Source organism: Fundulus heteroclitus, chromosome 4 (assembly GCF_011125445.2).
Source record: "Fundulus heteroclitus isolate FHET01 chromosome 4, MU-UCD_Fhet_4.1, whole genome shotgun sequence".
Taxonomy (NCBI): domain Eukaryota; kingdom Metazoa; phylum Chordata; class Actinopteri; order Cyprinodontiformes; family Fundulidae; genus Fundulus; species Fundulus heteroclitus.
This window is the reverse complement of record NC_046364.1, coordinates 34,411,041-34,436,661: the sequence shown is the minus strand read 5'-3', so window position 1 is coordinate 34,436,661 and position 25,621 is coordinate 34,411,041. Positions and strand designations below refer to the sequence as shown.

The window sequence follows — 25,621 nt, the reverse complement described above, 5'->3', positions numbered from 1 at the left end:
ATAAATCTGCAAGACATGACATAGAAGTTCATTCACTTCTAATGTTTTATTACTACTTTTCCCAGTTAATTATCTTCCTAAAAACCAAAAAAGGTTTAATCTAAGAGATATTTTTGATGCTACCTTGAAGAATGGGATCTTTAAGGTTCTTGTTTTGTGTTCAGCTGGGGGGGGGGGTGTCTTTATTTAGCAGAATTAGCCATTTCATTTTCCTTTTCCTTCTTATATAGAAACAAAGCTACCATTAACTGCAGTAAAATCCTAATTGAAAAAATATTATTCCTGCTGCATGCTTTGACAATCAAAAACAACAATAAGTTATGAAAAGATGTGCATTAGATGACAAATGTTCAAACAATGTTTAACGAAGGAAATTAAATCAGCCAGGGTCACTTATGATTAGTGATTATTCAGGCAAAACAGCCCATCGTTTGGGCTTTTCCAGGTCAAATGTTTTGCTTTTATTTTAGTGACGCAAAATTCTCACTCTCATTTTGTAAAGAATGAGCAGATTTAAAACTTAAAAAAAAAACTATACTGACCATTGTAGTTAGAAAACATTAGAATCAGAATCATAAATACTTTAATGATCCCAGGGGGAAATTACAGAAAAGCTTTGTTTTCATTCAAATCTATTTGTGAAAACTTCAACACATCAGGAATCCGTGCGTAAAAGTTTTGTGTCAGACAGACAGAAGCAAAACAGGGGGTGTAGTTTCAAAGGTCACCGTCCACATATTTGGAGTGCATGAGGTAATCCTGTGGCAAGCCTAATTTCACCGTTTTCCTGGCAGCAGGGGTACCTGTGTCCGCACAGGGAAGGTGTTCTGGATTTCTTTTGTGTTGTGTAACAGAGCTCACCTCACAGCAGATCCTGGGGGGGGGGGGGGGGGGGGGGGGGGGGGGGGGGCACAGGCACACATGTATGCACACACAGAGCTCTCTGAGTCACAGGGTGGAACCCTCACACGCATAAAGGCTGCTTTGTGCCCTGACTGTCGGAGATGTCAACCAACACCAGAGAGCTCCTTGCACTGAAACTCCACTGTTCCTCTCGCAGGAGCCCTCGGTGAGTGGGCAGACTGCACTTTCATGTACGCCCACCTAAAATGTATCGGCATCTCCTGCAATCTGCAGATCAGTGGCTCATATATAACTGTTCCAACCGTAATTGAAATCCAAGACTGCGGGGTTGAAAGGGTCTGAGCATGGTTTGACTTTTCTGTTTGAGCTTGAAACTAAGTGCACTTAAGCACTTTTCACTATTATACCTTTTTTCTTTTTTTTTCTACATAACAAGCATATGTGATAAGCCCATATTCAGTTATTAAAATAAATCTTCGGAGCTAAGAAGTGCTGCTTGGTATAATTAATGATTTAAAATAATCTGAGCTAACAATCGACATTGACAACAATATTAAGACCATTTGCTCTTCTTTAATCAGTAGTAACGTCAATTCTTCAGCGGCCTCAGAATTAAAGATGTTAAAAGGCACAAGTTTAGGAAATCCGCCAGCAGTCCTGAGAAGCAGGGTTAAGCAGACCTGGATATAGACGTAGGAAATATTCTGAAGGATGGAAATAAATCTGATGTAAACAGAAGAAGTTTGGATTCACAAGAGACATACATGCTACAAGCAGCAAAAAGCTCTGGCGGAGATACCACGAGATAGCATTGTTTCTCAATGTTAACCTTTTTTTCTTGCTGTAACCTTTGTGAAAGAAATCCAAATTGGAGGGATATTTGGGTCTGATATTTTGGTTGCTGCACTTGTTGAAAGGTTATGACACATACTTTCAAGCAGATTTAAATCCTTACTTTAACTAGGCCAATCCAATCTATTTAGTTTTTTTTTCCCCCCGCTTTCATGTTTAGCTCTTCAGAGGTCGACTTGCTGGTGTGCTTTGAATTATTGTCCAGTTGCCTAATCAAGGCGTGCTTGAGTTGGAGGCCATGAACTTACGTCTGGTTCTTCCTCTTCACTATTTTCTGGTATTTATGGCTCTGATTGTTACAGTGAACTGTCTAGGTAGTGGAACAGCAAAATAAATCTCTGCTGGATGCTGCCTACTGAAGGAGTAGTTGATGCACTCTTGGAGTAATATTGATAGGCCGGAAACTCCTGGGAGGGAAAATCCTCTGCTGCATATTTTCTTCACTTGTGGATGGTGCAATAACGTTCTCACTTCTAGCCAGGTTTGCTTGGACAGCTTTACAGCTCAGTTTATTTGAAGGTCTGATTTGATCATGTTTTATGGCATAGTGTAAAAAGGGACCAATTTAGGTCACAATTATATGATCTGTTATATTGGGTGTCAAATTTTCATGACAATGCACACAAGTTATGTTAATTTGGATAATTGGAGCTTTGGTTTGTAGTAATGTTGGGTTTCCTTCTCCTTGTGTGTCCCTGCACACTGTTGAATGATGTTTTGTTTAAATTTTCTGTCTTTTTTTAAAGATTTTTTTTTTTTATGTCCGTCTCCTTTTTGGGGTATTTTGCATAAAGATGGGATAAGATCAGAGATCTTGGCCTAATTGATGTCCTAGTTGTAATGGTTTGGTTGAGAACGGACCCAAGTGAAGAGCATGGTAGTAACAAAAAGTTTCAATAACTTTAAAAAAAAAGAAACTTACAAAAGTAGTCATGGGAGGAACAGGTTAAGGAACAAGTGGGGGAACAAACAGGTGATGAAACGGCATGGTCATGAAGAAAAGCAGCATGTACATAGAATCCAGTGGCAGGACACCACTTTGTTCTCACTTGTGCTTGTATTTAGATCATTTATGTGTTGTCATTAGGGTTTCTCTTTATTAGTCCTATCCTTTCTGTTGAGTTTCTTAATAGTTGTCCTGTTCTGTGCACTTGGGCTTTGACTCTTATGTTGGTATGCATCCTTAGCTTTTATTTAAGCAAACCAGAAGAGCTTATTGGATGAAACGAGGAGCAGGTGAGGCAGCGTGAAAGCAGGGCAGCTGAAAGAAGGAGAGTATTTAACACAGAATAGCGCTGAAAAGAAGTCAGGGAAGCATCAAACAGGAATCTAAGGGGAAAAACTCTGGGTACAAAAAACACAAATCTAAATTTGGAAGCCAAACACAAAAGAAAAATCCAAACCAAAAACACTCGGGGGGTCATGACACTGGTAACAGGAGTGTTTGATGGAGGTTCTTGTGTTTTTTATATCTAACACTGGGAAGAGCATCACTGTTGTCCGCCTTCTTCATGCCCCAGTTAGTCCAGACTTTGTACAATACAGCACCACAGGGGTGCGGTCTCTCATTTCCCTCAACAACCCAGAACTTGCATTCAGTTTGGAAAATCAAAACGAACTCCCCCCCCATTCCAGTAATACAACACACTTTATTATGCTGTTGCCGAAGCTTTTGCTGCACAAATCCACACATACGTGGACCAATTTGTTGGCACCCTGGTAAAGATGTGTGAAAGAGCCTAAAATAAAACTATTTTTTTTTTATTCAGCGGCAAAATATCACCCTGGCAAAAGAAATAGAAACCTTTAATTTGACCACTTTTATTCAGTGATTCAAAATAACACGGTAACAATTGATTTAAATAAAATCAGTAGGTAGCACGGTTGTTATTATCTCTGCTGTTAGTACTTTGTACTACTGCAAGGCATCATTTAGTATTTTTCTATTTTACAAGATTGGAGCATGCAGAGGGAGGGCTGAATAATCTTTCCAGATACTCCAGAGTCCCGGGTCTTCTCTTTTGCCCTCTTTTCTTCATCTCGCCCCACAGGTTTTCTATAGGGTTTAGGTCTGGAGACTGAAGTGACCATGGAAGACTGTTGTTTCTCTACCTGGTGAGCTTTGATCAAATTGCCCATAATTTTTGGATCACTATAAATCACAGAAAAACAAACAAAGATGTTGTTTTCTGCGACCTGTCCAGGGTGTACCCCGCCTCTTGCCCCTTGAATCCTGGAGATAGGCACCAGCACCCCTCGCGACCACATGAGGGATAAGCAAGTCAGAAAATGGAAGGATGGATGGACCCGTTTTCTTATTTTAAGCAGATTTGTATCTAAACATATCTGGTATTTCAAAGAATCATTGATGCTAAGCAATCTAATAAGGACTTTTGGGGGAATTTTTAAAGGAAAAAAGCCCACAGCATCATAACTCCTCCACCGTACTTAACAGCGGGAATGTATTGCTTTTCTACAAATTCCATATCCTTTGTTTCATCACAGACCCACCTAGAGTGTTCAATGCCAAAAACCTCAATCTTAGTCTCATTTGAAGAAAAACACACCATTTTAGTGGGGAATGTAGGACAGAAAAGTTTTTTTTAATGGCGTCGCTCCCAAACAATCGGTGAACTTGTAGATAGCCTGTATGAGTTGTTGTGACGTCTTGGTAAACTCAAGATATCACTCTTTGCTGTACCTATGTACCTTTGCTGTGTCTATGGTGATTATTTACACACCCTAACAACCCTGTTCACTGGTGGCAAGATAAAATAGGGTTCTTGACCAGCCTAATGGTTAGTGACAAACAGATCTAATTGTCTGTGTAGAACACAAAAAGTCATGTAATTCTAAGAGACATTTTGGAGGTGAAAGTTGTCAGATGCTAATTTGAAGAATGGGATCTGTAAGGTTCCTGTTTTGTGTTCAGCTGGGGGGGTGTCTTTGTTTAGTAGATTTAGCCATTTGATTTTCTTCTTTCTTACATACAAACAAAGCTACCATTAACTGCAGTAAAATACTACCCTGAAAAACAATATTCCTGCTGCATGCTTTGAATAGAAAAAAACAACAATAAGTTATGAAAAGATGTGCATTAGATGACAAATATTCAAAGAATGTTTAACGAAGGAAATTAAATCAGCCAGGGGCACATATCATTAGTGATTATTCAGGCAAAACTGCCCATCGTTTGGGCTTTTCCAGACAAAATCTTTTGCTTTACTTTTAAAGACACAAAATTCTCGCTCTCATTTCATAAAGAAGAAGCAGATTTAAAACTTTAAAAAAGAATCAAGAAACTCTGATCCACTCACCACAAATGTATAGATAGATAGATAGATAGATAGATAGATAGATAGATAGATAGATAGATAGATAGATAGATAGATAGATAGATAGATAGATAGATAGATAGATAGATAGATAGATAGATAGATAGATAGATAGATAGATAGATAGATAGATAGATAGATAGATAGATAGATAGATAGATAGATAGATAGATAGATAGATAGATAGATAGATAGAATAGATAGATAGATAGATAGATAGATAGATAGATAGATAGATAGATAGATAGATAGATAGATAGATAGATAGATAGATAGATAGATAGATAGATAGATAGATAGATAGATAGATAGATAGATAGATAGATAGATAGATAGATAGATAGATAGATAGATAGATATGCTTTTAGTTACATTAATTTTCAAAGCGATTGTTAGGAAACTGACAATGGTACATTTGAAACTCCAGTGAAACTCTCAGCATAAGATGTGTGATTGTAAGTTCTTCTGAAATAATTTTTTTTTTATTCAACTTGAGAATTTTTTTTAACTCATTTACTCTAAAATAGTTACACCCCTTACATTGACATCCCTGCTGAATAGGTTTATCACTTCTGTGTGATGTTTTCGGGACTGTTTAGGTAGGATTTACAAAAGGGCTCAGCACCAAGGGAACTGCAGTTAGCTTCCGCTGATAGACCTTATTTACTGCCCGTCTCCATCTTTTCAGTGTATCGTGTTTAAAAATATCTGATAAAGTCAGCATGCCTGGATCCCAGGAGAAAACTCCTCATCACATGACTTACCATCATGAGTGCGTGCATGGCCCAAATTATAACCACAGTGTTTAACTGGGCAAAAGTGTCTGCTTGACTGCATTGAATGAAAGTAATTATGCGTTATGGGAGTCTTTCCAGCAGAAGTTTTTAATAGCAGTAACAGATTTTTTTTCAAATAGTTTTTTTCTTTTATTTAATTACTTGTGCTGCCGTTGCCAAATGTATAAACATGAATTAACTAGAAAAGGATGCAAAAACATCCGTAATAACGGTCAGTACTGTTAAAAAAAAAAAGTAGTGTAGGCAGGGATTTCTTACTAAATTAATATTTCAGCTTTAGAACGTAGCATTGGAACAGGTGGGCTTGTTGTTAACTTGCTGTTTTGCTCATCACAAACACGACAACCTCCACCGCCACTGAAAAACACATACGAGCTTGTGAAGTCCAAACTCATAGCCTCTTCCTACACTTAATACCTTCAACACTTTTTATAATAAACTTTAAACCACTTTAATTTCTCTCTGATGACAAAAAATTAACTGTTAAACTTCCAAAACACACACTGACCTAAATTTGGCTAATCATTACCATGACCCAAGGGATGCCTCAAGCTGTTGGACTAGGGCGATTTCTCTTTGCAATCCAACTTGCTTCTTGCATTAATGCAATGCGGACCGTATTTCACGGTTTGTGTCAGGGCCATCAGATGACGCCACGTTTTTACTCAGGTTATCTCAGGTCATCTGTGTGACATAACCCTGTCGTGATCCGGCTTTTTGTGTTTTTGTTCTCACTTGTTCAATTCAATTCAATTCAATTTTATTTATATAACGCCAAATCATGAAACATGTCATCTCAAGGCATTTTACAAAGTCAAATTCAATCATATTATACAGATTGGGTCAGATTATACAGATTGTTCAAAAATGTCCTATATAAGGGAACCGGTTGATTGCATCAAAGTCCCGACAAGCAGCATTCACTCCTGGGGAACCGTAGAGCCACAGGAAGAGTCATCTGCATTGTACATGGCTTTGCAGCAATCCCTCATACTGAGCAAGCATGAAGCGACAGTGGGAAGAAAAACCACCCATTCACGGGAAGGAAAAACCTCCGGCAGAACCGGGCTCAGTATGAACGGTCATCTGCCTCGACCGACTGGGGTTACAGAAGACAGAACAGAGACACAACAAGAGAGACAAAAAAGCACAGAAGCACACATTGATCTAGTAATCTGTTCTACATGCTCTACTGTTCTACTTGTGCTTGTATTTAGATCATTTATGTGTTGCCATTAGGGTTTCTCTTTATTAGTGCGTTCCTTTCTGTTGAGTTTCTTAATAGTTGTCCTGTTCTGTGCATTTGGGCTTTGAATTCTTATGTTGGTTTAAGTCCTTAGCTTTTAGTTAAGCAGCAAGCCTACCGAGACATTGGCCATCTAAACAGTTGGAATAAGATGAGAAGCAGACTAGAAGATCATGGTAACTCTGGAGGTGCTGCCGAGATCCATAACTCAGGTGGAAGAACCTGATGACAGAAAAACTTTTAGTGATTCACACAGCAAATCTGCTCTTTATGGAGGAGAGGAAAATAGAAAGTCATTGTTGAAATATCGCCATAATAGGTCCTGTTTGGTGAAAGTTGCTTTTACATGTGAAAAACTAATACTGCAACCTAAACACACCATTCTCATGATGAAATGTGGTGAATACACGTGATGAGAGACTTTTCTTCAAAAAGTACAGTAAAGCTGATGAGAGTTGATGATAATTTAGACTTAGACAACTTTATTTGTCATTTTGTATGCACAGAGTGCGTACAGAACGATAAGATGGACAGAGGTAAATAAAGGGCAATGATGGAATACAACCTGTTAGACAATGAAAGAAATTAGACTATGGCGGATGTTCGCCTTCCAGCAGGACAACAACTTTAACTACCTAGCAAGAGCAATGATGGAGGGTCTAGATCGAACTTTATTCATGTCTTCGAATATCTAGACCTTAATCCAATCGAGAATCTGCAGATAGATTTAAAACTGATGTTCACTCTTCACCCGATCTGACAGAACTTGAGTTGTTTTGCAAAAAGAATGAGCAAAGTAGCCAAAGATATCCACCAAAAGATTTGTTAAATTTGTTTGAATTGTTTGTGGGTCTATTCTCTCAAACAAGAGTGAAAAAAAAGTATTTATAACATGACAAAATGTTGAAAGAAATCAAGAAGTATGAATACCTTTGAAAGGCACTTTACGTTCATCTGTCTGGAGCTTAATTTAACTAAGAAAGGTTTAAACAAAAGCCACAGAGTCACATTAAATAAGAAAAACAGCACTTTTTTACAGTTAGCTACAAAACCACTTTATTGAAAAAGCAGATTATGTCATCTACAGTTAAATGATACGTTCCGATTTTAATACATTAAATAACTTTAGACTTTTTCATGTTTAGATAAATAAATCTAGTCTCCTTTTTTTTTTTTTAAATGAACCATCTAGGTAACCAAAATACTGAGCAATACAAAAAGAGGTGACAGGTGTTGAGATGTGCTTGATGAAACTAACAGTGGAAGTGTTTTCTTCCCAAGTGATTTATTTATTTGTTTTTTTTGATAGGAAACGAAAATAAAAATAGAAAACTAGCCTCTTCATGGAATACAAACCAAAGTAGTACTTTTAAAAACGTAAATTAAGACATCTTTCAAGGGCATACAATCTGTTCTTGTTAAGTTTTCCTTGGGCAATGACATCAGATTAATTCATAGAACGCCTAAGTCTTCAAGTACAGCACATGTTACTTGAACCTCGCAAGAAAGGTGGAGTCTCACATGCAGCTTGCAGTCATTTTCTTTTCTGCTTTTACAAACACTATATATATTACATTCACATGACGACCCCTGCCTTCACTCTATGTTTTGAACACATTCAGTAGTATTTCTTCACAACTGAGTGTATTACAGCATTAAAGTATGGGTCAGTGTTTCGCGCACACTCTAGCTATAAACCCAGACGGGTGAAGGGTAGCTACAAAGAAAGTTTGATGCAACGATTACAGGAGGATAGAGATGCAGCATCATCTGAAGTCCTAAACGGGTCTCAACGGAGAGAATCGGGGTCATCCTGCTGGATGCCGCCCTGTCTTGCAAACACAGCGAGTTGCATGTGCCAGGGGCCTGCCACTAGAGCACATTTACTCCGTCTCATTATCACACACACAGTCATACACAGATATTTCAATCTACTGCTTTTATAAGCACGCATTGTTGGGGTTTCTCTTCATAAATCCACAGAAACTCAACCGTTTGCCCTTTGATAAGTAATTCCCAATTCTGGTTTCAAACCATTAACATCCAAGGACTGTTTTATAGAGGATCACCATCAACCAAATTCCAAAAAGAACATGTCAAAACTTTCTGGTAAAGGCCCAATGCGAAACAAACAGCTCACTGCAAAAATAGAACTAAAAATAGGAAAATATTTCTTGAAATGAGAGTATTTTTCTTTGATTTGAGCAGGTAAATAACATTATTTGCCAGTGGAATAAGATTTTTCTACATTTAAAATAGGAACAATTCTTCTCCATCATCTTATTTCAAGTGCAGGATATCTAATTGTCTTATTTTAGGGGTAAAATTACTCATTCCATTGGCAAATAATCCTATTTACCTGCTCAAATCAGGGACCAATACAGTAATTTCAAAAAATTTTACTTATTTTTAGTTCCCTTTTTGCAGTGTTGTGTTTCTTGTACAGTTACGTCTCTTCCTATGAACACACACACACACACACACACACACACACAAGTGCCTGTGACCGTGAGAGCACACATACACACGATCAGCAAGGATGGGAGGGGATCCCTTAGAAAAACACATGGGTGGGACCAGCAGCTCCATGATTTCCAGCATTCCCTCCTCCTACATAACACACTAGCAGACTTCATGCAGAACAAGACGGGACATAAGGGCACATCTCAATAATTTAGAATATGATTAAAAACTTAAATTATTTCAGTAAAAAAAAAAAAAGTGTTTGAAAAAACCCCAACAACAACTCATATTTAGATCCATTACACACAGAGTGGAATAATTTTTAGGTTACTATAATGATGGTGTTGATAATTATCACATAAGACGAATAAGAAAATGAATATTAACACAAAACATTGAGGTACTATAAAGAATCTCTACTCAGTACTTGGTCTGGTCTCCGTTTGAGTTAATTACTGCATCAATGTGGCTTGGCAAGGAGGCGATCAGACTGTGGTACACCTGTAGGGTTATTGAAGCACACTTCTTCCTTCCACTACACTTTCCATTAATACGTTTAGACACGGCACTCTTCCAAACAACGAGCTTCTTTAGTAATGGACTCATGTGCCCGACCGAAAGCTGTGCTAGTGTTCAGTCAGACTTGGTGACTTTACTGTGTAGGCCATCACATGTCTGTAATATCATATTTCTATGATATATATCTCATTTTCATCCCTAACATTCCGAAATTCTGAGATACCGCATTCTGGGTTTTTATTAACCTAAAGCAACGAATAATAAACTTTAAATATCTGAGAGCGTATTATTGTTAAGTTGAGTGGAAGGAAAACATATGCTCCCTTCACACCTCTGCAGACCTGCATGCTGATCACCTCCCTGCTCACTGATGCAGTATTTCGTCACGAATATTGAGAGCAGATGGTTGACGTTCCAAAATCAAACATCACTCTGCATGTAGTAAATCTAAATTACACGAGTTTCACCTTTTGAACTAAGTTAGTGAAATAAATTGACTTTTTGATGATATTCTAACTTTGAGCTATACCTGTGTGGACACTAGTGGACACGTGGAGTTTGCTCGTATGACAAAATTACGGTGTCTGGAAATAAGCCTTAGGAAATAAAATAAAAAATTAAGAGAGCATGCAGTTTGTTTTATTCAACTTTAAGTAGCTACGTTAACATAGATTTGATGGGGGGGGGGGGGGGGGGGGGGGGGCGTAATTCAGGAAAAAAAAGATTTCAATAATCAATTGCCTTGCATTTCCCTGTTAATTAATATATTTTAAATGACTATTTTTGAATGGAACAACTGTTTTGAGCCAGGTTCTGAATATAAACTTCAAATAAGAGGTGCAACAGTTTCTTTAAAATCTAATATCCACCTGTTTAGAGTGCAAACATCAGCTTGACATAGATCATTTTGCTCAAAAGCAGCACGTTTTTAACAAAATCCTCTTCGCCTGGCTACTTAAAATGGGATAAAACAATCGGCATGCCCAAAACTACCAGACCCGTGTCTGCTCCCGCTGACAGACATGAAGAGACTCTGTAGGGGGAAATAATGCAACGGACCCAAAAAAAAGCTGCAGAGGCTTCAGCTCCACCTCCGATCTCGTCACGCTCACTGATACGCATACATTAAAAAAATACAATCTACATCTAGGATCTTATGTGGAAAATGTCTGCGAAATATATATTCATATATAAAAAAAAGACGACCTATGTGCATCTAAAGTTTCCTTTCTGTCCATAATATAATCATTAATTAAGACACTGCTTGTGAATATCTCGAGGTGTCGTCTCGGACGTCTACGTGGAATGTCAGTCGGTTTCTGTGGGGGTCGTGGTGCTACGGTGTGCGCCTGTTGCGTCGGCACGGAGCAGAGTCGTCCGTTTCTCTTCACGGCCCTGCGTCGCGACGCTGGGTAGTCCTTTGCATAGCCGGCTCTGTTTCAGTGTTCACAAGCTGCGCGGAGAGAAAACGTCCCGAAAGGCACCGCCCGTCCGTGTTTTTTCCCGCCAAACGCGGGAGTGTGATGGCCTCGTTCTCTGGCCTCTCTAGGGCCGGCAAACAGCAGCGTTCTCCGCCGTGACGCCGCCGCTGCTGCTGCGGTGAAGCTCTTCAGTCAGAGGTTTCAGTCAGGAAACTCAGGAGCCATTTCCTTAAAAAGCTAAAAAAAAATGTCAAAGGGTGGGATGTTCCTTCGGCCCTGAGGGTAGGCCCGTTTTAGGGTTATGCGGCCAAATGGTGAGGAGAAGGAGAAACGAATGGAAACCCTTTTCTGTAGCTGGGGTCCCAGCGTGGGGGGAACCAGGATCTGTCGGGCTCTCTGGCGGCATTTCAGATTTTGCCACACGGAGCTTCAGGCTGCTGGAGGAGTGGGAGCCCATACCTCTTCACCCCGCTGCTTGGTATCCTGGATCATCTTGAAGGTGGAGCTATAGGTCTCCTTCCCTACAGTTCAGTCACGTGGAGGGGGTAGCTAGGGGGCTGGTGGGCGGGCAACTTTGACTGGAGCCGTTGGATGTGGCAGTTGTGGCAGAGGAGGTGACCTTCAAGCGGGTAACAGCGGTGGCCCTCCTCGTCGTTCAGCTGAAGGCCACAATCCTGGTGAGGACATGAACACAACACCGAGATGGTCAACACCAGAACCTTTTCACGTTTTGTCACGTTATAACCAAGAAGTCTACAAGGATTGTGTTTGATAAAACAGCTCAAGGGAAAGCAGATTATTTGATTTAAAGTCTAAATAGATTGGGTGAGCATTTATTTAGCCCCCCTGACAGTGTTGTGCAAGCTACTTGTCCAGTGTAGTGAGCTAAGCTATCGGTTACTCAACAATTACTTAAGCTTCACTACACAAAAGCTACCACCTATAGAAATATAGCAAGCTAAGTTACACAAATGTGTTAAAAGTAGCTTAACTACATCAGAAGCTACTTAACGTTGTACCAACCTAATGTCAGATCAATTGAAAATGAGTCTGGTACACTGGTTAAAACATTTTTTAAAGATCAGCCAATGACCTAACACAGTGTAGACATTGCTTTATGAGCAGCATAATATAATACAAACTGAAGTAGTTACTGCTAGAAATAAAACAAAAAGGTTATTTGCCTAGTACAGTACCCAGTACTCTATGAAACAAACTACTGTTATTAGTACCAAATTAAAGGTACTGTGTAGTGTTCTCACTCTGCTTGTTCACTAAATGTTGAAAAGAAATTAAAAGCTAAATAAAATAAACCAGGTCACTTAATAAAGCTGCATTTTCTGTATGCTTTGTATTTTTATTCACATGATAATATTTTCAGAATTAATAATAACATTTCTGTTAAAGATTTCATTTATCTTCTGCACCAAGGGCATAAGTAGGGAGAACAAGCAGAGTGAGTTTTGTAGAATATCAGACTTTATTATTGAACTAAGCAGGATTTAGACAGGATCAGAAAGGAAGGTGCATCTTCTTTCTGCCTTTCCCCAACGATCAGGGACCTCCTGGTTGTGTCTGGTGCTGCAGTGTTCTTATTGGGTAAAACACCTTTAAATCTAGTGGCAGAGCAAATAAAACACAACCTCCTGATAATATAATATGCAACCCCCCCCCCCCCCCCGCAGCGTGACGCTACCACCACAGCTTTCTGCAATAGGGATGCTGTGCTCAGGGAGACGTGCAGCATAAGTGTCTTCGTCACATAAACTGTTTTTGCAAGTATGCCAGAAAAGTTGACGCTTGCTCTCATCTGAGCTGAGCCCCTTAAAGGACTCGCTTCTTCTCGGGTCCCACTGTCCTGCATGTTTTAGGTGTTTCCCTCCCCTCTACACACCTGACCTAAAGAAACGGGTGATTAACAGGCCTCTGCAGCACCTGATGGCTGCTGAGGGGTTCATGCAATCATCAGGTGTGGTGGAGCAGATACATTTAAAACATGCAGGACACTGGGTCCTGAGGACCAGGGATGAAGACCCCCGTTTTAGACAGAACTAGTTATGGCTTTCTTTCAAGAAAGCATTAAAACCACAGTGAAAAGCTCCACGTAATAAAGGTCCTGCCATGCGAGGCGTGGCTCTGCAGCTCCTCCAGAGTTACCACAGGCTACTTCTCTGACTAATACTGGTAGATTTGCCGCTGTGTCATATGCTTTTCGTTTCCAAATGACACTTCCACGGCTTCTCAGCCAGTTCCCTGACCCGTCTGCTGTGTTCTCTGGTCTCCGTGATGCTGCTTGCTCGCTAACAAACCTCTGAGGTCTTCACAGAACAGCTGGACATATGCTGAGGATAATTTACAGCAGAGATGGATATGCCATGCACTAATTGGGGGACTTTCTGAAGGCAGTGTTTATCAAAGTAAATATGGCTGAACACAAAGGCTACCATACTTTTCAGATGTCGGCAAAAACAGTAACACCACTGTCCAAAAGAGGGCCGAGGGAAAACTAGGGGGAGAAAAAAAACAGAGCTGCTCACAACAGAGTCAACGAGGATGGAAGCCGTCGGCTGCATATTTTAACGGTTTTCATGAATGAATGCAAAAACCCTGAACCTGCTGAGCAGTCCTGCTTACTCTTTAACCCCCCTTGGAGATCACTCAGCATGCTTCAGGAATTACATAAACCCGTGAGTCACAACTGGTTATAAAGAGCTGAATGCTATAATAAAAAAAAGCTAGAAATGCTGTTTAACTTTTAATGTGTGAATCACAATCTGCCCTGTGCTCAAATGTAAAATGAATAGCGAAGGCCCTCATTTTTGTCCTAATATGTAATGAGTTTACTGAGTTCAGAATGATTCAGCTGCGGACTTTAGCCTCTCCCAGCAGGACTTGGTTGAATGATTACCTTCCGCTTACATTATGCTCCATCTATTTCCAGAATGTCAGCCATTCAGCAGCATTAGCAAGTCTTATCCTGCTGCTTCTGCTGATAATGCCGGTAAATGTCATTATCTAGCTTCTCCCGAACACAAAGTAAATAAACGCACCAAAGTGGCACGAGACCCCCCTCCCCCCGCCCCCCCTCCTCAAACGTTGTTTTTGTCATTATTAAATTACAAAAGGGGAGCGCGTAAAGACTGAAGACTAAAGGGGTTTCACAACTGGCCCCCAGCTGGGAATGAAGCGGCGGGCTGGAATGTGCTCAGTCACCGTGTCACAATGTTCAGCTGTAACCTTGGGGTTTAGTGTCCATAACTGTGATTCATCCTCACTGGTGCAAACGTCTGGTCTCGCTCGGCACTCTGCAGTTCTCAGACGGGTTCACGGCGTTGACTAAGAGGATGTGTAAACGCACGAGCTCTTTTTTCCAGCCAGAGTGGCATAACTCCTTTATTTATTGTTTCATTCACTGCGGCGTCCAGAGGCGCTGAGTCATCGATGCTTCTCCAGTCAAAACAAGAGTATCACAGACTGGTCTTACTACTCGTGTGTGTGTGTGTGTGTGTGTGTGTGTGTGTGTGTGTGTGTGTGTGAGTGAATGAGGGCTGTTGTCTCACCTCGCAGTGGTAACACTCCACATGGTAGTCCTTGTCCATGGAAACGACCCGGATGGTCTCTTCAGAGCCCTGCGAAAACAGACTCATAGTTAGGCCTTCCCTTAACATCAGGCCGCTGATTCATTAAAGCGAGGGATAAACGACTAGCTGTGGAAGAGGGGGGGGGGGGGGGGGGCATTGATCAGATATCGGAAACCCAAAAATCAGGGGGTAGTGCGCATAAGCCATGTCCTGGGAGCAGTTTCAGTCCCAATCCTTGGATCTTTGCTGCATGTCTTCCCCACAGACATCATATACGTAGACGCGTCATAGGGCGCAGCTTCGCACATCAACGTCACCGCCATATTGTATGTGGCAGAAAAAAGTTGAGTTCTGTTATTGTGAACGTGAATCAGAAAAGATGCCTCATTCCTGTGCTGCATGGAAATGTATTCTGGCTGATTTCACTACTTGTATCTGCCTTCTATATATATATATATATATAGAGCACAGATACAAGATATATATATATACAAGATATATATATATATATATATATATATATATATATATATATATATATATATATATATATATATATATATATGTATGTGTGTGTATATATATATATATATATATATATATATATATATTTGTGTGTGTATGTGTTATGAATATAAGGATCAATTTGTTAAGTCTAAACATTGTGGTCTTCATTATTTCCTAAAACCATGTCACATGTGAACCTTTAGGAACAGACTTTTTGGGTGAGTATTAAAGAGGTAAAATTAATAATAAGAGAAAAAAGTCCTAGGTCAATATATAAAAAAAACAAAAAAAAACACAAAAGTGATAAAGTTATGAGAAAAACGTCATATTATGAGAATTGAGAGGGAACATTTCCAGAATAGTCACAGTTTGCAGAATTATTTCACTCCTGGAGTAATAGTGCCAGGTTAGATTATGTTAAATATTTTTATTCTTTAGGAGAATAAATTCAGGAGAATGAAGCTAAAGGGATACAAAAATAAACTTGTAATATTAAAAAAAACAAAAATACTACGAATACAAAGTATATTCTGAGATTAAAGTTCCTCTGATACTGTTTAAGTGACTGAGAAACTGCAGATTTGCCACATTTAAGATGGCGGACGCTCTGACGCATCGCAGCATAGGCAGAACCCGCCCAATGATGCGTCTACTCTTATATTATGTCTATGTTCTTCCCTCTCTCTCTCAGCCCCATTTCCTGTCAGCTTATTGTTAAATAAAGGTCACTAGTGCCTAAAAAAAGAGACTAAAAAAAAAAATCTGATCTTTTATCCATTCAGTAAATGCCCCATACATGAGGCCTACCAGGTCGCGCTGATGCCAACGCTGGTCGATCTTACAAAAGAAAATAGACCCTTTTTTTAAATGAACTCAAAGGAAGCACAGATGTGAGAAGCTATTTAAAAAGGAAGTTGTATTTTCAAGACATATCTGTGGTTCATTCAGGCTGCAGAAGGACAGCGAGCAGGACTTCACCAGATAGTAGAAAGGTAAAAAAATAAAATAAAAAGTACATAATAGTTGCTGTTAAATCCTTTTTGACCTTTTATACTGTTGTCTGTCTTGGACGAGCCTGGATTTGGAAATGTTGGCGGCCTTTTGAAAAGCTCTGAGTTAACCTAAAGAGCTGCATTCTCTGGAATAGACTCATGGTAACTGTTTAAAATGAGTTACAGCGTCAGCTCTCTGTTGCATACTATGGCAAGCTTCCATGTTGTTTTCTAATGTAGGTGCTTAATAACTGCTTACAAGTGAAAATATATTGATAAATATATTGCTTTTATTTAAAAATGTTATTATAATTCCTAAAGAGAAAACGCTATCGCCGTAAAAGAGTTACAAAATTCAGCAGTCGGCCACAGATTCTGATCAGTGCAGCTCTTAATTTCTTTAGAAACTAGTAATCAGGCGGAATATCTGCCTCAGCTTCTGCCTTCAGCAAACTTGACCGAGATCAGATTTAAAAAACGGACTCAAATGCAAAAACTCTGCATTTTTTAACTTTCAAAGCTCTGTGGGATTCGTGACTACTCCTCCACACAGCCTTCAGCTGTTGTATAGATTATGCTGTATAGTTTAGACAATACAATATTCCAAGACTGCCTAGTAATTAGTTCCCATATATTTTGGTAAACATCTGTTTTGGCTTCATTTGTCTGTTCCAGAACCAGCCCGGCTTTTTATAACCCAATCTGACTTTCCTGTTCCGGATGCTCCAAGAAAAAAAACAGAAAATCCATCTTTTATTGTCAAATTAAAATGACTAGGAGAATATCCCACAACTGGTATAGCTTGTGGGTTCATCCACGTAATTAAAAATAGAATAGAATAGAATAGAATAGAATAGTTATTTCTGGTGAAATAAAACAACGCTGTTAGATTTAAAGCATTTCCAGAATAAGCTATACAACCTTTGTTTTTAAAGTTTCTTGACTTTAGAAGCACATCTTATCTTGCTGGGTCCCTGACTCATAAATGTTGCCTTATTTCCAGAACCCTAAAATTACATAAAGAAATGTATTATATCTGCTGAAAAAATGAATTCCACCCCAAAGGAACCTGACAATTTTATCATTAATTTGGCCATTTTGGCTCCAAGCTCTCTTTAAAAACGTCTCCATATTGTCCCAGTTTCACAAAATAGGAACAGAGTGCGATACATCACACAGTACACTTCTCAGTTAATGGCCCGACTGGTAAAGATATGTAAAATTAAATTAATTAATCTTTGTTGCAGCAGCATAGTATCACTGAAGAATTTAGAAAACTGCAACCTTTAATTTTAATACACTTACTCAGTGTTTGGGGGGGGGCTCAAAGAATAAATAGCATTGCTGTCTTGTGTCCCTGAAAGTCCTGGGTTCAAATGCATGTCCTCCCTCTTCAATATGGGAAAGACAAGAGAGCATGCCACTCAAGTGAGGCAGAAATGTGTTGATCTTGCAAGAAAAACAGCTGCTCCAATAAGTTTACTTTATATCTTCGGTCAGAGCAATTACTGACAAACCTTAAGAGCCATTCCATACCAGAATAAATATTTTCTGCTCTACAGTATTTGCACGTGTTGTATGTTGTTAACACACACCAAGATTTTTTATTTCTGTTTTTTTTTTTTTGTAAATAAAAAATCAGCGTAGTATCTTAGGGGTCACCAAGTTTCTTTACTTTAAGGATTTTGTACTTTATCAGGGGTGTCAATGGTTAAGGTCACACTGAAGCAAACAATCATTTAATAAACTCATCAGAACTGATGAAAAAAAAAAGACAAATGATTTAAATCATTCTAAACAGAATCCCATTTTGCTCCTTACCTGGGCTGGGAGGATGGGCTGGTTGCACGAAGCACACTTCGGAGCAAAGACCCTGCATAGGAAGAGAGCAGAAATTACAAAACGGTCCTGATCACTGTGTTGCTCTCTTATTTCCATAATTCTCCTTAATAAGTACCGCGACCCCGACCAGCACCACGTCGTTCCCAATCACAGCCATTTACGGCTGCAGCAGAGAGGGGGCTTTTCCTTACGTGTGGTAGTCTTTGACGCAGTAGATGTTGTTTTCCACGTCCACGGTGAAAGGCACCCCGTCTAAGCCCTCTTTGCACACGACGCAGCGGAAGCAGCCCGGATGGTAGGACTTGCCCAGCGCCTGGAGGATCTAAAGCGCCCACGCAGACACGGACAAGCAGACAATAAGAAACGTTTCCATCTAATACAAACAAAAAAATGTAAAAAAGTGTGGCATACGCTTGTATTCAGCCCCCCCTCTTGAATCAATAGTTTGAAGAAACACCTTTCACAGCTTTGAACACCAAGAGACGGAACTATCTGCTCATTCTTCTTTGCGTAATAGCTCAGATAAAGTCAGACTTGGAGAGCGTCTGTGAACATCAGTTTTCATGTCTTGTCACGTGTTGCCAAACAGATTTAGGTCTGGACACACAAATGTGCTTTGATCTGTACTATTGTCTCGTAGCTCAGGCTGCGTGTTTGGGGTTGAAACATCCCTGGTAGTTTATTCCAGCCTGTAATGGGCTTTCTACCCCGAATTGCCCTGTTTTTAAGTGCTTTAAACTTCTGCGCACTTTCAACCCTGACTGGTCTGCTGTGTTCCTTGGTCCTCATGGTTGTGTCTGTTCATCGATGTTCTCCAACGAACTTATTAGAGCTTCATAAAACAGCTGTATTTACACGCAAAGAGTTTGTTTTTAAAACTCCTTGTCATTTTCCTTCCAATGCAGAATGACGCTCTACTCGGTGTCAGTCTATGAAGTCGAAACAAAACCCACTGGGGTTTGCGGTTGCAACATGTTAAAGAGGCGACGAACGCTCTGGGGTTGTGGGTGAATACATTTGCCCATTTACGCATCTTCTCAAAATTCACGGCGAAGGTTTCCTACCATCTCCATGATGAGGTGACCGCACACAAAGCACTTCTCGGCCGTCTGCTGGAAACCGGAGTACTGTGGGGAAAGATGAAGCGCATGGTTTATTTCCTTCAGCTCAGACAGTTTGATACATTTTATGCACCGGTACCTCACATCACACGACAGGAAAACCGGGCCATCTCAGAGTCACCTACAGAGGGCGCTCCTGCGCTCTATCGTTCAGATAAGGATGGCCAACAGAAGATCCAGTCTCTCAGCTATCCTCAAATGTAATGCGTGTTGTTGATAGGGTGAAGTGTGTTTTACACACAGTTATAGAAACACTCCACATTATGATGCTAGCGCCTTGCTGAGCTCCGTCAGATGATAAAAATGACCATCTGCGGCACAAAGCCCCCACCGGGTCACGACCTGATGACACAGATGAAGGTGGAGGTGGGAGGTGGTTGTAGGCCCCCTGTCCCGTGCCCCGATGCCTCTCCAAATCCACCATCTGTCACCAACCAACCAATCCCCCACTCCACCCCACAGCCTACAGCCTACAGCACCCCCCAGGGGGAACGGTGCAGACCAGTCAAAGTCTCAGCCGCAGCAGGGAGATGGGAGGCGATTAGTCTTCATCCCGTCTTCTGGCCTCCAGCGTCGGAGGGGTGGTGACGGCGCGATGCAAAAGAGGAATCTCAGAGTTTTTCCGAACATATCAGCGAGTCGATCTTTAAGGGGAAGCGGCCTATAAACAGGAAGTGTGGTCAGCGGCATGTGCTATGTGTTCATCTAGATTATGAAGCTGTTTATGGGAACCATCGGGAGCTTCTTCCTCTGTGTGTTAATGGCTTCTTCTGCTTTGCTTTAGCAACTTGGAGTCTCATTTCGTCCGCTTTCACGTAAGACTTTCAAACAAAAGGTGAGTTCAGGCACCAGGACAGCGGTCGCTGGGTCTGCCCCGCTAATCAGAAGCAGATGGACCAGGAGCCTGGCACCAGCATTTGTCCAAGAACTCTGTGCTTGCAGTGGTGATGGCAGCACTGCAGCCCGCCGAAGTAAAATCCCTGAACATGAGTGAGCAGGGACTCACCAAGAAGTCCTCCTCGCAGTACACCTTCCCGTTGACGTTGTAGAAGGCCTTCCCCCGCAGCCTCCTCCCTGAAAGAAAGCACAAAGAAAATCTATTAGTAGAAACATTTATAAAATACATCCTCTCTGACCTGAAATTCCCCTTCCACTGCAATGATTCTCTCAGTTTTCTATTAACTCAATCAAGCTTGTTGAAATTAACGTGGGGGTTTTTGCACAAAATGTGCCTGGGTTAGTCAGAGAAAGAGAAATTGGGGAAAGCAAGTTTAAGCATCCAGAGGAGGCAGCTGTGTGACTGAGGAGCTGAGGTTTTTACTGACCAGCTACAGCAGATCCATACTTTAGAGCAGGCATGGACCAACCACACCTAACAAGGTTTAAAAAAAAAAAAAGTACAAAAGACATTTTCCCTCCAATCAGACCTATCGCTTAAAGTCCCTTCAAGAAAACGTCATAGAAAGTGCCAAATTGAATGTATGGGCTGTAGAGTAGAGCATCTTCTCTGCTGACACTGCTGGTCAGCTGGTTGAAGGAAAGCAACTACACTTCCTGATTGTCAGGCAGATGAATTCGGGTGTCAGGAAAACTTCCACTCACTTAAGGTGCCTTATAATCTAGGAGGCCCCAGTTGGTAAGTTAGGAGCTGGATGTCTGCTGGCTAGCCAAGCAGAGTGGCTGACTAATTAACCCAGCTACATAATATCAACTTCTTAAACGTCAGAAACAAGCTAGTACAAGTAACAATAAGGTTATAGATACAACTTACGAGTATTTATGATAATTGTTTCGGTAAAATCCATTAACCAATAAATAACAAATAAATAAATGCTATTGGTAACGTCATTAGAATGGATGATTTGATTTGAATTTGACTTTGGAAAGTGCCTTGAGATGACATGTGTTGTGAATTGGCGCTATATAAATAAAATTGAATTGAACATTGATCGATGTTGATTATTATTATAATTATCAACAAATTCAAAATATATGTTTAAGTGCAGCCCTGACCATTTTATGGTGTTGCTTAACAACTTAGTTTTAGATACCGAACCCACCAAACACTGAATTCAAACTCAGCCCTTTATTCAGCCAACTTTTACCAAAGTGCAAATTTTAAAAAAGAAAACTTAAGAACCCGTGCTCTCTGAACTCTTTGAAGAGGTTGGAGGCTGGCGACGAAGCGTTCCTGGATCTGTGTTTGTGATTGGTTGGTAGGATATAGTGACTGTAGCATTAACCTACATGATAGGCTAGAATGCAAAAGGCAGGAAAACTCTTCTTCTATTGAACTTTTTGTTGACCCCTTTTTTTCTATTTCACTACACGTCTAATGATCGATATATATATATATTGTTATTGAATTATCATTCGGCCCAACCTCAAAAGGACACCCGTTGTGACTCGGTGCAAAATAAATACACTGAATTAAATTGAATGAAAAAATAAATCCTTTAGGTTGTTCAGGTAGTTGTCTACTTTAGGGAAAATACTAACTGTTCACAGCCAGACCACATAATCCTTTCTTAAAAAAAAAAATCCAGTGTATCATTCATAAATGTTAATATCAGGATATCAGCTACCGTTGCACCCACTGCAACCTCAGAATGTCATGAAGATGCAAACAAAACAGGGCACATCAATACCTGTAATTCTAAATCAACTATGCAACAGAATAAGCACAAAAAAAGCAGACAGTGCAATGCATTTTAGAACTGTTATGCAAAAAAAAAAAAAAAAAAAAAAAAGCAGACAGTTTGCAAAGGATGATGAAAATGCTTTTAGTTCCTCTTGTGTTTAATGTCACTGCTAGTTAAGAACATGTGTAATGGCTAAGTGCATTTGCAGCGTGCCTGGAATGTGCAGCACAATGCATCTCACTGCTTGTGTCTCGGAGAATCTCCCTGCAGCAGCAGGTCGGCACAGAGCAGATGGCTCGGGGCGAATTGGTGACTTTTAAGCGTCCGTCTGCTTAATGCAACCATTGATCCTGACACAGCTCCATTCACAACATTTACACAATCAATAAGGCATGCTGTTTCCCAAAGGTCCTGCTCTGTCTTTCTCTGCTTATGGACACCACTGCCAGAAATACCAGCAGCGATGGACGCGAGAAGGGATGCTCCAGAGCCTAACTCAGAGATTCCAACAAAAACTATGACTGCAAGGTTCAACTTAACTCCTAAAGTAGATAATAAAGCTGCTGTTTTTGATCTACGTGCAAGATTTTGGAATCACCGCTTTGGTATTTAAAAGCTTTAATAGCTGTTCAGCGCTACTGGGCTTCTACCAATGTGAGGACTGAATTCCTCCGGCCGAGCTCTTTCATTCACCAGAATCCAAGTTTGAATCCAGTCTGAAAAGAAAAAAGAAAAAAGAAAAAAAAAAAAATCTGCTGCGAGCTGGCTTCTGCAGCCCCCCGCCACGCATCTAACACAGCTCGCCTATTCAAATTCATGTACCAGCGGCCGTGTTTCTCTGGCAGCGCGATAACTTCACCCAGAAGCCTGGCAGACGAAACCCATGGATCTCATAAATCTGCTGGATTAGTCAGATTTAATTGTATTCCAGAGTCACCGCTGGTTTTATTGGGCCCCCACGATGGACGCCCCCTCCGCGCGCCCAGCCACCGCCCACTCCCGTCTTTCTCGGTTTTTACACTGAAATCTATGCAACTGAAATAGTTCGATAGCCTGGCCGGTGTCAAAGAGCTGGGAAATGGCAAGGCACTAACAGACACATAAGATATCCGGGGATGCAGAGGAATGCTCTACACGCAATAGGCGCGACTTTTAAGAGGTTCGGATGTCCAATTTTCTTTGTAAGTTTCTTTTTGGGAGCAAGACGGTTGGTTGGTGATATGCCGTCCTGAAAGCTGAGAAAGTGGCGAGGAGGTCTGGTCTGTGGCCTCTGCTCTGCAGTTTGGGGTCTGGAAGGTGAACACAAAGGCCCCAGTTCTGATGACTGTGTGGAGCGCTGCTAGGGGAGCGGGCCGACTGAGCAAACGGGGACATTCTTTCTGTCTGAGGTCACTAGCTGGTCCCATTCATCCCCCCCCCCCCCACCCCCCCTCCTGCACCTCCAGCACCCACTCCCTGCCCGCTTCCCTAACTGAGAATAACGGAGAAAAAGGGAGGGGGTGGAGGGCTCCGTGCCTCCTTCTCCCCCATCCCTGTGGCCTTTTGTCACCAGACAGCGCTGCGGAGAGGCTGAACATCCTCAGTGTTGCAGGGGATACTAAAGCTATCAGCTCTGTTTAGAGTTTATAATTTATTTGGAGTCTTCTGGGAGCTTGATTTAAGAAGTAAACCCTTCTTAGCACCTAATGCAATTGGTTTTACTCCGGGATTAAACATTCCTCGATCAAAATAGAAATGCTCTTTGGGTCAAACGTTGACTCCTGCTTTTGGTTTAATTACTAAAACCAGTTTCTCTAGATTTAGACATCAAGTATATAAAATATGCAGGACTGGAATTAACCGATGCGGCCTAAGCAAAAGAAACGCAATCATGTGCATTGCAGTTAATAGCAACAAAAAGTAGCTTTTTTCTTTTTTTTGAACAGTTACCAGAGATTCAATTCAATTTTATTTTACAAAACGTCATTTCAAGGCACTACATACATATTGATTAATATGTTTTCTATGTAAGGAAACCCAGCAGATCGCATCGAGGAATTGACCTGCAGTGTTCACTCCTGAAAGAGCGCGTAGCGACAGTGGAGTGATGAAGATTAGACACCGCTCCTGGCCAAATGCAGCACCAGGCCGATTTGCTTGACTTTGTAGTTAAATATTTTTATGAATCAAGGAGATAAGAAATGCTTTAATCACAAATTTAATTTAATTAAATTCTATTTCTATATATTTTTTGGTATTTTCTTTTCTTTGCATCACACCCCGTTTCCACTGACTGTGTTTCTGATTCCCGTTTTGGCCTGTTAACTTTTATAGAGTAAATGTGACAGATTATGAACCGTGATCAAAAAAAGTTCTGCTGCTGATGGATGGCAAATGGCATGTACTCGTATAACGTTTCATCAAGCCCTAAGGACCCCAAAGCGCTTCACGCTACATTAATAACCCTCACTCATTCACATGCTGAAGATGATAAACTGCATTGTAGCTACAGCTGCCCTGGAGCAGACTGACAGAACCGGGGCTTTAGGTGGACAGACGGACGGACGGACGGACGGACGGATGGATTATTTTTCTGTACTAATCCAGACCTGGGAAATACTTTAATCAAATTCCATACCTTCCCAGACTGTGTAAGAACCTGGGGGGTTGCTGGTGAAGGTTTAAACCCTTGATAGTCGCCCAAAGTCAGCTGACGTCTTTGACAGTGACATAAAAATATGAGATATTGTCTCCTCTCACCATGCAACCTCACAGTGTGTTTGTTCAGGACTCCACAAGCGCAACATGCGCTCCTCTTAAAGCTGGCTGCACGTAATATCTGTTCTTTCAGGAAACAGGCCTCACTCTGCTAATGCACTCATTTTGATTTAGGCTGTTGCCATGGATATCAGCTTTCAGGGTATAAAAGTGAACTGATGTGTCATCGCGGCGGAGGTATTATTTGACTAAAACGTCTTTATTTGACTAAAAGGTGCAGCTTTGGCAGCTGACAATGTCTACCCACTGCCAGCTTTTATGAGAGAAGGACTTTCTTACCTTATTCCGGGTCGGGTTTTTTTTTTTATTTGACTTTGTATTGCATTCAAGTCTGAACACTTCCTGAATCTACAGGGAAGATTCATAAATTTGCAAGATAGTAAGCAACTTGGTTTTGAATTAATCTTTTCTGGAGAACCTAAAGACGGAAACGGTTGAGGTTAAAGCTAGTTAAACTAAGCAAGGACGATACGGCGCCAACGTATCGAAACATGTTTCCCAAACAACTGAACTAAATATTAGTGTGAAAGATTCAGGAGATCCAGATTCATCTACAAAAGACTTAGACCAAACAATTAGCCAGAAATCAAAATTGTTGAATTTGATGGGCTCCTTGATACCACTTTTTGTCACATAAATGCCCAAATAAACCTCTCCTACTTTGATGCATACTTTAAAATAC

The 25,621-nt window shown here is 40.7% G+C and overlaps 1 protein-coding gene across 1 annotated transcript in view; it reads right to left on the bottom strand.

The window, feature by feature from the left end:
- Positions 1–10,870: 10,870 nt before the first annotated feature.
- Positions 10,871–25,621, bottom strand: part of wtip (WT1 interacting protein) — a 42,594-nt gene continuing 27,843 nt past the window's right edge. The window contains exons 3-8 of the mRNA XM_036136460.1: positions 20,547–20,614; positions 19,484–19,546; positions 18,611–18,741; positions 18,399–18,450; positions 15,058–15,126; positions 10,871–12,171 (exon numbers count right to left, since the gene is read on the bottom strand). Of these exons, the coding sequence (XP_035992353.1) occupies positions 12,019–12,171; positions 15,058–15,126; positions 18,399–18,450; positions 18,611–18,741; positions 19,484–19,546; positions 20,547–20,614 (536 nt within the window). The 3' untranslated portion in view covers positions 10,871–12,018. The remainder of the gene's footprint in view (positions 12,172–15,057; positions 15,127–18,398; positions 18,451–18,610; positions 18,742–19,483; positions 19,547–20,546; positions 20,615–25,621) is intronic.